At 36.2% G+C, this 12,713-nt stretch overlaps 2 protein-coding genes across 2 annotated transcripts; both read left to right on the top strand.

Moving 5' to 3' along the window:
* The first annotated feature begins 1,205 nt into the window (after positions 1–1,205).
* On the top strand, positions 1,206–2,021 carry LOC116125122 (pentatricopeptide repeat-containing protein At5g41170, mitochondrial-like). The gene is made up of 2 exons (XM_031410838.1): positions 1,206–1,446; positions 1,897–2,021. Exons 1-2 carry the CDS (start codon positions 1,206–1,208, stop codon positions 2,019–2,021), a joined length of 366 nt encoding a protein of 121 aa, XP_031266698.1.
* Positions 2,022–8,989: 6,968 nt separating this feature from the next.
* On the top strand, positions 8,990–12,166 carry LOC116125121 (pentatricopeptide repeat-containing protein At1g62670, mitochondrial-like). Its single transcript, XM_031410837.1, has 2 exons — positions 8,990–9,461; positions 11,766–12,166. The coding sequence occupies exons 1-2, from the start codon at positions 8,990–8,992 to the stop codon at positions 12,164–12,166; spliced, it is 873 nt and encodes a 290-aa protein (XP_031266697.1).
* The last annotated feature ends 547 nt before the right edge of the window (positions 12,167–12,713 follow it).

Below are 12,713 nucleotides of genomic sequence, written 5' to 3'. Positions count from 1 at the left end.
CTGTAAGCAGGCGGGACCCATTTGCGAGCGGACCAATTACGAGCTATCACGTCAGGATTGTGAGAGAAAGTATGTGAGATTGGGTTGTAAGTGTAGTATTGTCTGATTAATTGTATCATGTATATTTTTTTTAATTTCAAAATTTCTTCAAAAAAGAATGAAAAACCTCGTCAAAAGCATTTGAGCAAAGGTCCTTACATAATTTGGATATGGATTATGAATTCATAAATAGATATATGAAATACTATATCATTTGAAATCATGAAAGTTTTTGCCTTTTGAGTAAAGGAAGATTTGAGTTCAATCTTGAATTTGACTTAATCCATAATTAGGTTGGATTGCATTTAATACAATTTATCTATTTGAAGCTGTCAGGCAAGGCGAGGCCAGCCGCTCGTGAGTAGTTTGAACACTCCCTGCCAGTAATCCGAGATATGTCAGTTCAAGTAGCTACATGAACAAACTTTGAAGCCAAGTTTGCAACATATCATTATCATATGATCTATCCACTATTCTGCAGAAAATAGCTATCCTCCATGTTAAAAACAATACACCCTCTAAATAATTTCAGCAAAAATAAAATTACATCTGAACCCTACAAGTTTCAGATAAATACATTTTATCCCACTCTCATTTCTAGTGAGATGTATTATTTAACCCTCAACACCCAAAAGTTTAAGCCAGTTTGAACCCTCAATAGATAATCCACAAACGACACTATTGAAATGATGCTCAAAAGCTTGATTTGTCATTTTTCTTCTTCTCCTTCTTCATTCGCAAAAGCAGGTAAAGTGACTACAACTATACCACAAGATTTAGTACTTAAAGTAACCCAGCTTCAGAAATTCCTTCAAAAAGTTTGTAAAGAAGGTAACATCACTCTTGGTGAAGCACGCTATTTCTTTTGTTTAATGATTCATATGCAACCCAAACCACTGATTTCATCATTCAATCGGTTGTTTGGAGCTCTTGCTACGAAAAAGTTTTATAAAGACGTTATTTTCCTGTACAAACGACTGGATTTGATGGGGTTACCTGATTTAATTACTTTGAATATTTTGATTAATTGTTTTTGTAATGCAGGTCGAGTTTGTGATGGTTTTGCTGTTTTTTAGAGGATTTTGAGGTGGGGTTTTAACCCAGACGTTGCGACTTTTAATTCTTTGATTAAAGGTTTGTGTTTGGAGAATAGGAGTTTGGAGGCTATGGAGTTGTTCAAGAAAATGGCTGTGTTTGGGGTCAGGCCTGATATTGTTTCTTATGGTAGTATTATCAATGGTCTTTGCAAAGATGGGTTGGTAGATAAGACGAAAGAAATGTTTTTGGAAATGAAGAGTGGAGGAATTAAGCCAAATGTGGTTGTTTGTACCACTCTAATTTACGGTTGTTGTTTTGTGAGAAATTTGGAGAGGGCTAAAGGCTTGTTTTTTGAGATCTTGGATCAAGGTTTGCAACCTAATTTACTGACGTATAATACAATGATAAGTGGGTTTTGCAAGGAGGGGCAGATAGAGGAAGCTAATGGGTTGATGGAAATGATGATTCAAAGAGGTTTGCAGCCTAATGTGGTGACTTTTAATTCAATAATAAATGGGCTTTGCAAGGAGGGGAAGATGGATGAAGCTAATGGGTTGTTGGAATTGATGATTCAAAGAGGTTTGCAGCCTAATGTGGTGACTTTTAATACAATGATAAATGGGCTTTGCAAGGAGGGGAAGATGGATGAAGCTAATGGGTTGTTGGAATTGATGATTCAAAGAGGTTTGCAGCCTAATGTGGTTAAGTTTACTACAATGATAAGTGTGCTTTACAAGGACGGGAAGACGAAGGAAGCTAATGGGTTTTTGGAATTGATGATTCAAAGAGGTTTGCAGCCTAATGTGGTTACGTTTACAGCAATGATAAATGAGCTTTACAAGAAGGGGAAGACTGAGGAAGCTAATGAGTTGTTGGAATTAATGAGTCAGAGAGGCTTGCAACCTAATGTGGTGACTTTTAATGTAATGACTTTTTTCTACTAGTATACTTAAGAAAATATACGATGAAAATATACATACTTAGCATATGAAATGTAGTTGGGCCCAAATTTTTCTTTACTTATAAAATATAGTTCTTTACATATACCAAAATAACATGTACAAAACTTTAGCAATGGTGGACAGTGATGCCATTTCTCTCCGCTTTTTCTTTCTATTCTTTCCACTCTTTCTTTCTATTCTTTCTATTCTTACTAACCGTGATGAAAATCATGGTAATATGCATGAATGCAATGCACATGCAATATGCATAGAAATACATTTTCTTTCTTCTTTTCTATTTCTTATTCTGTTTCTTTTCTTTTCTTTTCTTTCTTGCTCAAGCTCTTCTTTTCTTTTCTTTTCTTTCTTGCTCAAGCTCTTCTTTTCTTTTCTTTTCTTTTCTTGTATGCTCAAGCTTTCTCATTCTTTCTTATTCTTATTCTTATTCTTATGCTTATTCTTATTCTTATTCTTTCTTTTCTTTGCTGATCGGACTCAGTTGATGCATGGATTCGGAACCCTGGCCGTGTGAGTGAGTACAGTCCTCATCTACATGCACTCTTATAGACCGTACAAATTCTTTCTTTCTTCTTAGGCCATTCAATTAAGGTGGCGTGCATGTTAGAGTAGATGCCCTAGAGCTAATCAATTGTTGTAGAATTGACTCTTTGTAATAATGTTCATTAATCAATAAAAGGCATTTTATTATATATCGCGTAAATCATTATTATTATTGCAATATGTATTGATATATGCCCTTAGAATGGTAGAACCATGACGAGGGTATCAAGTGTTTCAAATCTTGATAGTGAGAACCCTATGAGCACATAAGGTGGCCATTCTAGAAACATCCGTAGCCCCATTATTATTCTGAAGTAAGGGCATAGATAATACGGTAAGGCTATCATGGTGTTGAACGACCCTGTCGAAAGGCAGTGACTGATCTCAGTTGTCAAGGTTGTTTGGTGAAAACCTAGTGCAACACATAGGTGCTTACTGTAGGCGATTTTACCGTAGCAAGTTCACTGGACTGACCCACCAGAGAATTCTATATGGATGGTAACCCCAGTGTCTATGGAATAAATCCTCTAACGAATGGTGGTGCATGTGATCCTTAGACTTGAGATCATCGGAGCACCTTATGCACCAATTGGTGCAGTTTGACACTAGCCTAACGCAGTTCTATTCAGAGCTATCAATACGGTGGTGATTGGCTGCATCGAGGAGTGTATCAAGACTATGGTGGATTGATAAAGGATTCATCACTCCCGGGTACGGGAGAAGTTATCTCACGGCGCAATTCAGTATATGGCAATGACACTAAAACTGTGGCCACAGTGGGATTGAGTTGTTGCTCTATCCAGATTATAATACGGGTCATTGGTCGAACTGAATACATAATATCAAGAGTAACTGAAGGTTGACACTATTTCTATGCCTTCGTCTCATCGAGATAACGTATGATGAAAAGATCGAATTGTACGGTAACCATATCGTTGACAGGTAGCTACTTTGCTGAATCCGAATCTATCGGGTGGCCATGATGCCTTGCTAGGGGCCAATCTTGGTCTGTGTACAGTGAGATGATTAATTGGTGTTAATCACGATACTATACATTGCCAGTATGATGAGGAGCCTATAGGTCACACCAAGAAGAAGGAAGGGCGTTTTTGTCTTTTTAAGGCGAAAGGGTATTTTGGTAATTTCACAGTGCAATTAAATTTGCTAAAGGTCGTAGCCTTTATTTAATTAGAAAAATTAAATACGTGAAATTACTTTTAAATATGTGTTCACATATATTTAATTAAATCATCATTATTGTTAAATGTTAATACATAGATTAAACATATATTAATTGAGTTTAATTGAGATAATGATGAAATAAATAAAATATCTAATTAGGGAGTGTTTGGCAACATGGGGTGTTGGGGTTGGAACCCAAGCCTATTCCATATGGGAATAGGGCATTAAAGTTTTACTATAAAAGAAAATGTTTATTTGTAAAATGGAACAATTAATTGATTAGCTCATTTTCATTGTAAAACCAAATACACAGCAGCCCCATTTCTCTCCCACGGCAGAAACCCATTTTTGCCTAAAATCAATTCATTTTGATTTCATTCTTCTTTAATCTTAAAGCCAAAGAGGATCTAGCAAATCCCTCTTTGGTTCTTCGTGATTGTCTTCATGTGGACTTCATAAGTTCCATCCTACGCTTGGGTCGATAGCAAATATGTACAAAGACTATTTTGGAGGAGCCTCCAAACGTGCGTATGTTATTCTAAACTCTTGATTAACTTTTTGTGCAGATTTTACTTTAGTATAAATTATAAAATTATACCCTTGATCTTGGCTCATGTAAACGATCCTCGTATTATATTTTTTTTGTTTCCGCTGCGTATATGGATCATTTACTAACAGTGGTATCAGAGCCTAGGGTACCAAATTTTACAATTTTTATTTGGATGGTTGATAACATGTATTTGATGATATAATGTTACCTTATAAAATCTGCCTTAAATCATGTTTTAAGAAATTGATTAATCGATTAATTTAATTTGTTGATGAACTACAAGTTTGGTTTAATGCATGATGGATTTTTTGGTTGAAATCAGTATGTTTGATTGATTGAAAATCCGTTTGAGTGTATATGATTACTGTATGAACATTTCCGAAGCTACAGATCTGTGTACGCTCACCGCGGTGATATAACCCATCACTGCTGTGAGCGTTGTTTGTGCTGACGCTAGTGACGAAACCAACGCTCACCGTGGAGATCGTCCTCTAGATGAGTGCTGTATGAAAACAACGCTCGTTGCCGCGGCGATCGTCCTTAGGACGAACGCTGTACCAAATCACCGCGGCAAACGAATGTTGAGCGTGAACGTCAAGTAATCAACGCACGCTGCAGCGATCTAACTCATCGCTGCAGCAAGCGCACTTCCGAGTGCACAGGGGCCAGAATGTAAGTTTTACAACTTTTAGACCAAACTTTAGTTCCACAAATTATCAGGGGGTAAATGGTAATTAACCCACAAATTTCAAAAATTGATTATTTTTGAAATGTATGCTTTGTACTTGTCTGTATATTGCATGGTGCCCGGTACATGAGCCGTAGACCTAAGGGTGAATGTTTTAAATTATTTTTGGGTATGTATGGTTGTATAATTTATTAAATAAGGCCTGCGTGTCCTGCCTTTCTCCTCTTCTCGATGTACATTCTCTTCTCATCTCATTCCCCTCGAATGTAAATCAAGGTTTCTAAATTTATTGATGTAAAGAATTTGTATAATTATTTTATTGTAAATTCAGAATGATGATTTTGTAATGTACTTGAAAAACGGAGCAAAGGTCAAGGCAACCATACTTGAAAACTCAAGATGTTTATTACAGGACCCTTCGGTGACCCACCGATTCCTCTAGGCTCGAGGAAATCGGTTTTTAGTTGGGCCATGTACCGGCACGTTTTATATTGTGTTTAGAATGCATGCTAAGGTTAAATGCTGAATAACATGCCAAACAATGTCATTCTAACAAAGATAATAATCTGATGAGACATTAAATGACAAACCCTCAATTAAAGTATATTAAGTCATGTGTGCCTTCCATCACCATGGTTTTAATCAAACCACTGTTCATCGAAACCTTGTTCACCAAAGCGAAGGGTACACTTCTACTAAATGTAATGACTTTTTCTACTAGTATACTTAAGAAAATATCGATGAAAATATACATACTTAGCATATGAAATGAGTTGGGCCCAAATTTTTTTTAATTATAAAATATAGTTCTTTACATATACCAAAATAACGTACAAAACTTTAGCAATGGTGGACAGTGATGCCATTTCTCTCGCTTTTTCTTTCTATTCTTTCCACTCTTTCTTTCTATTCTTTCTATTCTTACTAACCGTGATGAAAATCATGGTAATATGCATGAATGCAATGCACATGCAATATGCATAGAAATACATTTTCTTTCTTCTTTTCTATTTCTTATTCTGTTTCTTTCTTTTCTTTTTTCTTGCTCAAGCCTTCTTTCTTTTCTTTCTTTCTTGCTCAAGCTCTTCTTTTCTTTTCTTTTCTTTTCTTGTATGCTCAAGCTTTCTCATCTTCTTATTCTTATTCTTATTCTTATGCTTATTCTTATTCTATTCTTTCTTTTCTTGCTGATCGGACTCAGTGATGCATGGATTCGGAACCCTGGCCGTGTGAGTGAGTACAGTCCTCATCTACATGCACTTTATAGACCGTACAAATTCTTTCTTTCTTTCGCCATTCATTAAGGTGGCGGGCATGTTAGAGTAGATGCCCTAGAGCTAATCAATTGTGTAGAATTGACTCTTTGTAATAATGTTCATAATCAATAAAGGCATTTTATTATATATGCGTAAATCATTATTATTATTGCAATATGTATTGAATATGCCCTTAGAATGGTAGAACCATGACGAGGGTATCAAGTGTTTCAAATCTTGATAGTGAGAACCCTATGAGCACATAGGTGGCCATTTAGACATCCGTAGCCCCATTATTATTCTGAAGTAAGGGCATAGATAATACGGTAAGTATCATGGTGTTGAACGACCTGTCGAAAGGCAGTGACTGATCTCAGTTGTCAAGGTTGTTTGGTGAAAACCTAGTGCAACACATAGGTGCTTATGTAGGCGATTTACCGTAGCAAGTTCACTGGACTGACCCACCAGAGAATTCTATATGGATGGTAACCCCAGTGATAGGAATAAATCCTCTAACGAATGGTGGTGCATGTGATCCTTAGACTTGAGATCATCGGAGCACTTATGCACCAATTGGTGCAGTTTGACACTAGCCTAACGCAGTTCATTCAGAGCTATCAATACGGTGGGATTGGCTGCAATGTATTTTTATTAAGTATCTTTTGTGAGCATATTAGTAGAAAGAAGTCATTACATAAACATAGTTGTGTTTGTTTCCTTATTCCTATCATATCCTATTCAAAATGCATATTTGCTTCACCATTCCCAAAATCTAATCCTCTATTCAACTCAAAATATTTAATATTTTTTAACCCCTTAGGTTTGTTAATTTAACTAAACACCTAACAACAAAAAATTATAAATTGACAAAAACACTTCCACCCACCCACATATTCCTGATAGAGTCGGCCACCACCGCTAGCATTTAATGGGTGGGTGGGGGTGTTTTTCTTAATTTTAAAACTTTTATTGTAGGGGATGTTTAACTAAATTAACAAATATAGGGGATTAAAAAATAATCTTACCAAACACATTTTCAAATTCAAGTCTTATCCCTATAATAATAACTCAACTTAACTTTTTCAAAAATACTACTCAAAATAATAAACAAATACACTCTAGATATTCTTTTAGAAGCAAAGTCGATTAATTTAGTAAAGACTGGCTCACAACTCATACTTACAAACTTTCTCTCACAACCTCGATGTAGTAGTTCATAACTGATCAACTCATAATTTGGTAGGCGAGATCCACTGCAAGCAGGCATGACCCATTTGCGAGCGGACCAATTACGAGCTATCACGTCGGGGTTGTGAGAGAAAGACTGTAAGATTGGGTTGTAAGTGTAGTATTGCTTGATTAATTGTATCATGTATATTCTTTTTCAATATCAAAATTTTTCGAAAAAGAATGAAAAATCTCGTTAAAAGCATTTGAGAAAAAGTCCTTTCTTAATTTGGATATGGATTATGAATTCATAAATAGATATATAAAATATTATATCATTTGAAATCATGAATGGTTTTGCCTTTTGAATAAACGTAGATTTGAGTTCAATATTGAATTTGACCTAATCCATAATTAGGTTGGATTGCATTTAATACAATTTATTTACTTGAAGCTGTCAGGCGAGACGAGGCTAGCCGCTTGTGAGTAGTTTGAACACTCTCTACCAGTAATTCGAGATATGTCAATTCAAGTAGCTACATGAACAAACTTTGAAGCCAGGTCTGCAACATATCATAATCATATGATCTATCCACTATTCTGCAGAAAATAGCTACCCTCCATGTTAAAAACAATACACCCTTTAAATAATTTCAGCAAAAATATAATTACATCTGAACCCTATAGGTTTCAGATAAATATGTTTTATCCCACTGTCATTTCCAGTGAAATGTATTACATAACCCTCAACACCCAAAAGTTTAAGCCAGTTGGAACCCTCGATAGATAATCCCCAAATGGCGCCACTGAAATGATCCTCAAAAGCTTGATTTGTCGTTTTTCTTCTTCTCTTTCTTCATTCACAAAAGCAGGTAAAGTGATTACAACTATACCACAAGATTTAGTACTTAAAGTAACCCCAGCTTTAGAAATTCCTTCAAAAAGATTGTAAAGAAGGTAAGATCACTCTTGGTGAATGACGCTATTTCTTTTGTTTAATGATTCATATGCAACCCAAACCACCGATTTCATCATTCAACCGGTTGTTTGGAGCTCTTGCTAAGAAGAAGTTTTATAAAGACGTTATTTTGCTTTACAGACGACTGGGTTCGATGGGTTGTTACTTGATTTAATTACTTTGAATATTTTGATTAATTGTTTTTGTAATGTGGGTTGAGTTTGTGATGGTTTTGATATTTTTTGGAGGATTTTGAGGTGGAGTTTTAACCCAGAGGTTGCGGCTTTTAATTCTTTGATTAAAGGTTTGTGTTTGGAGAATAAGAGTTTGGAGGCTATGGAGTTGTTCAAGAAAAGGGTTGTGTTTGGGGTCAAGCTTGATATTGTTTCTTATGGTAGTATTATCAATGGTCTTTGGAAAGATGGGTTGGTAGATAAGGCGAAAGAATTGTTTATGGAAATGGAGAGTGGAGGAATTAAGCCAAATGTGGTTGTTTGTACCACTCTAATTTACGGTTGTTTTTTTTGTGAGAAATTTGGAGGGGCTAAAGGCTTGTTTTTTAAGATGGCGGATCAAGGTTTGTAGCCTAATTTACTCACGTATACTACAATGATAAGTGGGTTTTGCAAGGAGGGGAAGATAGAGGAAGCTGATGGGTTTGTGGAAATAATGATTCAAAGAGGTTTGCAGGCTAATGTGGTGAGTTTTAATTCAATGATAAATGGGTTTTTCAAAGAGGGGAAGATGGCGGAAGCTAATGGGTTGTTGGAATTGATGATTAAGAGAGGTTTGCAGCCTAATGTGGTTACGATTACAACAATGATAAATGGGCTTTGCAAGAAGGGGAAGACGGAGGAAGCTAATGAGTTGTTGGAATCAATGAGTCAGAGAGGCTTGCAACCTAATGTGGTGACTTTTAGTACAATGATAAATGGGTTTTGCAAGGACGGGAAGATGGAGGAAGCTAATGGGTTGCTGGAATGGATGAGTCAAAGAAGTTTGGAGCCTAATGTAGTGACATTTATTACAATGATAAATTGGCTTTGCAAGAAGGGGAAGATGGAGGAAGCTAATGGGTTGTTGGAATTCATGATTCAAAGAGGTTTCCAGCCTGATGTGGTGACGTTTTTGTTAGAGTAGATGCCCTAGAGCCAATCAATTATTGTAGAATTGACTTTTTGTAATAATGTTCATTAATCAATTAAAGGCATTTTATTCTTTATCGCGTAAATCATTATTATTGCAATATGTATTGATATATGTCCTTAGAATGTTAGAACTGTGACGAGGGTATCAAGTGTTTCAAATCTTGATAGTGGGAACCCTATGAGCACATATGGTGGCCATTCTAGAAACGTCCGTAGCCCTAATATTATTCTGAAGTAAGAGCACAGATAATACGGTAAGGCTATCATAGTGTTGAAAGACCCTGTCGAAAGGTAGTGACTAATCTCACTTGTCAAGGTTGTTTGGTGGAAACCTGGTGCAACACATGGGTGCTTGCTGTAGGCGAATACATCGCAGCAAGTTCACTGGATAGACCCACAAGAGGATTCCATATGGATGGTAACCCTAGTGTCTATGGAGCAAATCCTCTAATGAATGGTGGTACATGTGATCCTTAGACTTGAGATCACCAGAGCGCCTTGTGCACCGATTGGTGCAGTTTGACACTAGCCTAACGCAGTTCTTTTCAGAGCTATCAATACGGTGGTGATTGGCTGTCAAGGAGTGTATCAAGACTATGATGGATAGACAGAGGATTCATCACTCCCAGGTACAGGAGAAGTTATCTCACGGCGCAATTCAGTATATGGCAATGACACTAAAAACTATGGACCATAGGGGATTGAGTTATTGCTCTATCCAATTTAAAATATAGGTCATTGGTCCAAAACTGAATATATAAATCGAGGTAAACGAAGGTTGACACTATTTCTATGCCTTCTGTCTCATCGAGATAACGATGATGAAAGGGTCGAATGTACGGTAACCATATCATTGACGGTAGCTACTTTGCTGAATCCGAATCTATAGGTGCCATGATGCCTTGCTAGGGGCAATCTGGTCTGTGTATAGTGAGACGATTAATTGTGTTAATTGGATACTATACACTGCGGTATGATGAGGAGCCTATGGGTCACCCACATAGAAGATAATTTAAGAGCCAGAAGTTAGAAGGGCTTTTCGTTTTTTGGGTGAAGGGTATTTGGTAATTCACAGGCAATTAAATTTTCGAGGTTGTAGCCTTTATTTAATTTGTTAGAAAAATTAAATAAGTGAAATTATGTTTAAATATGGTGCATATGTTAAATAAATTATCATTATTGTTAAATGGATATATATATATATATATATAATATATATATAATATATTATATATTAATTGATTTTAATTGAGATAATGATGAATTAAAATAAATATCTAATTGGGAGTGTTTGGAAACATGGGGTGTTTGGGTTGGAGCCCAAGCCTATTCCATATGGGAATAGGGCAATTAAAATAACACTATAAAAGGAATGTGTTAATTGAAAAAGTGAGAGATTTTTATTCATTTCACTCATTTTCATTGAAAAAGAAAACACACAACCCCTTATTTCACTCTCTCACGCCAGAATTGATTTTTGGCTAAAATCAATTACTCTTCATTTCTTCTTGATTCTTAAGGCTAAAGAGGGATCTAGTAAATCCCGCCTTAGTTCCTTGCGATTGTCTTTGTGTAGACTACGTTGGTTCGATCCTACACTTGGATCGGTAGCAAAACACGTTCAGAGACAAACTTGGAGGAGCCTCCAAATGTGCGCATGGTTTCTTAAACTCTAGATTAATTTTCTGCAGATTCTTATTGTGATATAAACTGTAAAATTGTACCTTGATCTTGGTTCTATGGAACGATCCTTGTTATTATTGATTTTTTTTTTCGTTGTCTCAATGAATCGTTTCCTAACAATTTAATTCAATGATTAATGGGCTCTGTAAAGAGGGGAAGATGGAGGACTAAGGGGTTGCTGAAATTGATGATTCAAAGAGGTTTGCAGCATAAAGTGGTGACGTTTAATTCAATGATAAATGGGCTTTGCAAAAAGGGGAAGGTGGAGGAAGCTAACTGGTTGTTGGAATTGATGAGTCAAAGAGGTTTGCAGCCTAATCTGGTGACGTTTAATTTAATGATAGATGGGCTTTGCAAGGAGGGGAAGATGGAGGAAGCTAATAGGTTGTTGGAATTGATGAGTCAAAGAGGTTTGCAGCCTAATCTGGTGACGTTTAATACAATGATTAGTGGGCTTTGCAAAGAGGGGAAGATTGAGGAAGCTAATGGGTTGATGGAATTGATGATTCAAAGAGGTTTGCAGCCTAATCTGGTGACTTTTAATTCCATGGTAGATGGCCTTCGCATAGAGGGGAAGATGGAGGAAACTAATAGTTTGTTGGAATTGATGAGTCAAAGAGGTTTGCAACCTAATGTTGTGACTTTTAATACAATGATAAATGGGCTTGGCAAGGAGGGAAAGATGGAGGAAGCTAATGCATACTTGAAATTGATGATCCAAAGAGGTTGGCAGCCTAATGTGGTGACTTTTACTACAATGATAAGTAGGCTTTCCAAGGAAGGGAAGATGGAAGAAGCTAACGGGTTGTTGGAATTGATGAGGCAAAGAGGTTTGGAGCCTAATGTGGTGTCTTTTACTACAATGATAAATGAGCTTTGCAAGGGGGGCAAGATGGAGGAAGCTAATGGGTTGTTGGAATTGATGACTCAAAGAGATTTGCAGCCTATGATCTGATCTTCTAGTCTTGACCTTTATAAGGACCCATAGGCTGATTTTTTATCTTTATATGTTGCATCCTTCGATCATATGTCTTGACATATACCCTTTATATTATTTTTAAGTTTTTTTTGCACATATCATGTATTTCAGGGATTCGTTCCTCGCTTTGTATGATAAGGTAGTATAGGAATCTCATCGCGTCTTGTTTTACATCAGGAGGATTCTTCTTTCTTGTATGACTTTCAGTATCTTGGAATATGGTAGAATTTTTTATATAATGTTAGGGCTACTATCGTTTTAATCCTTTTCCTATTTTTCAAAGTCGATTGCTGATTTATGTTCCAAGCATTCAGAGCTTGTTTAAGATTTCTGATGCCATAAAATTTATAGGATTCTCCAATGAAGATATCTGAAGCAGAATGGTAGGATAATTTGATAATGACATGCCAAAGATCTCAAGGCATTGAAATTTTCTTGATCCAACCAAAGGTAAATGTGTTTTGATAAGTTTAACATTGACCAAGGGTTATCAAGAATATCCATCAATCAAAAGAAAGCAACA

This window comes from Pistacia vera, unplaced genomic scaffold, assembly GCF_008641045.1.
Source record: "Pistacia vera cultivar Batoury unplaced genomic scaffold, PisVer_v2 Contig160, whole genome shotgun sequence".
Classification (NCBI taxonomy): Eukaryota; Viridiplantae; Streptophyta; class Magnoliopsida; order Sapindales; family Anacardiaceae; genus Pistacia; species Pistacia vera.
Note: the sequence above shows the minus strand (reverse complement) of the source record. Positions and strands in the feature narration are given on the sequence as shown.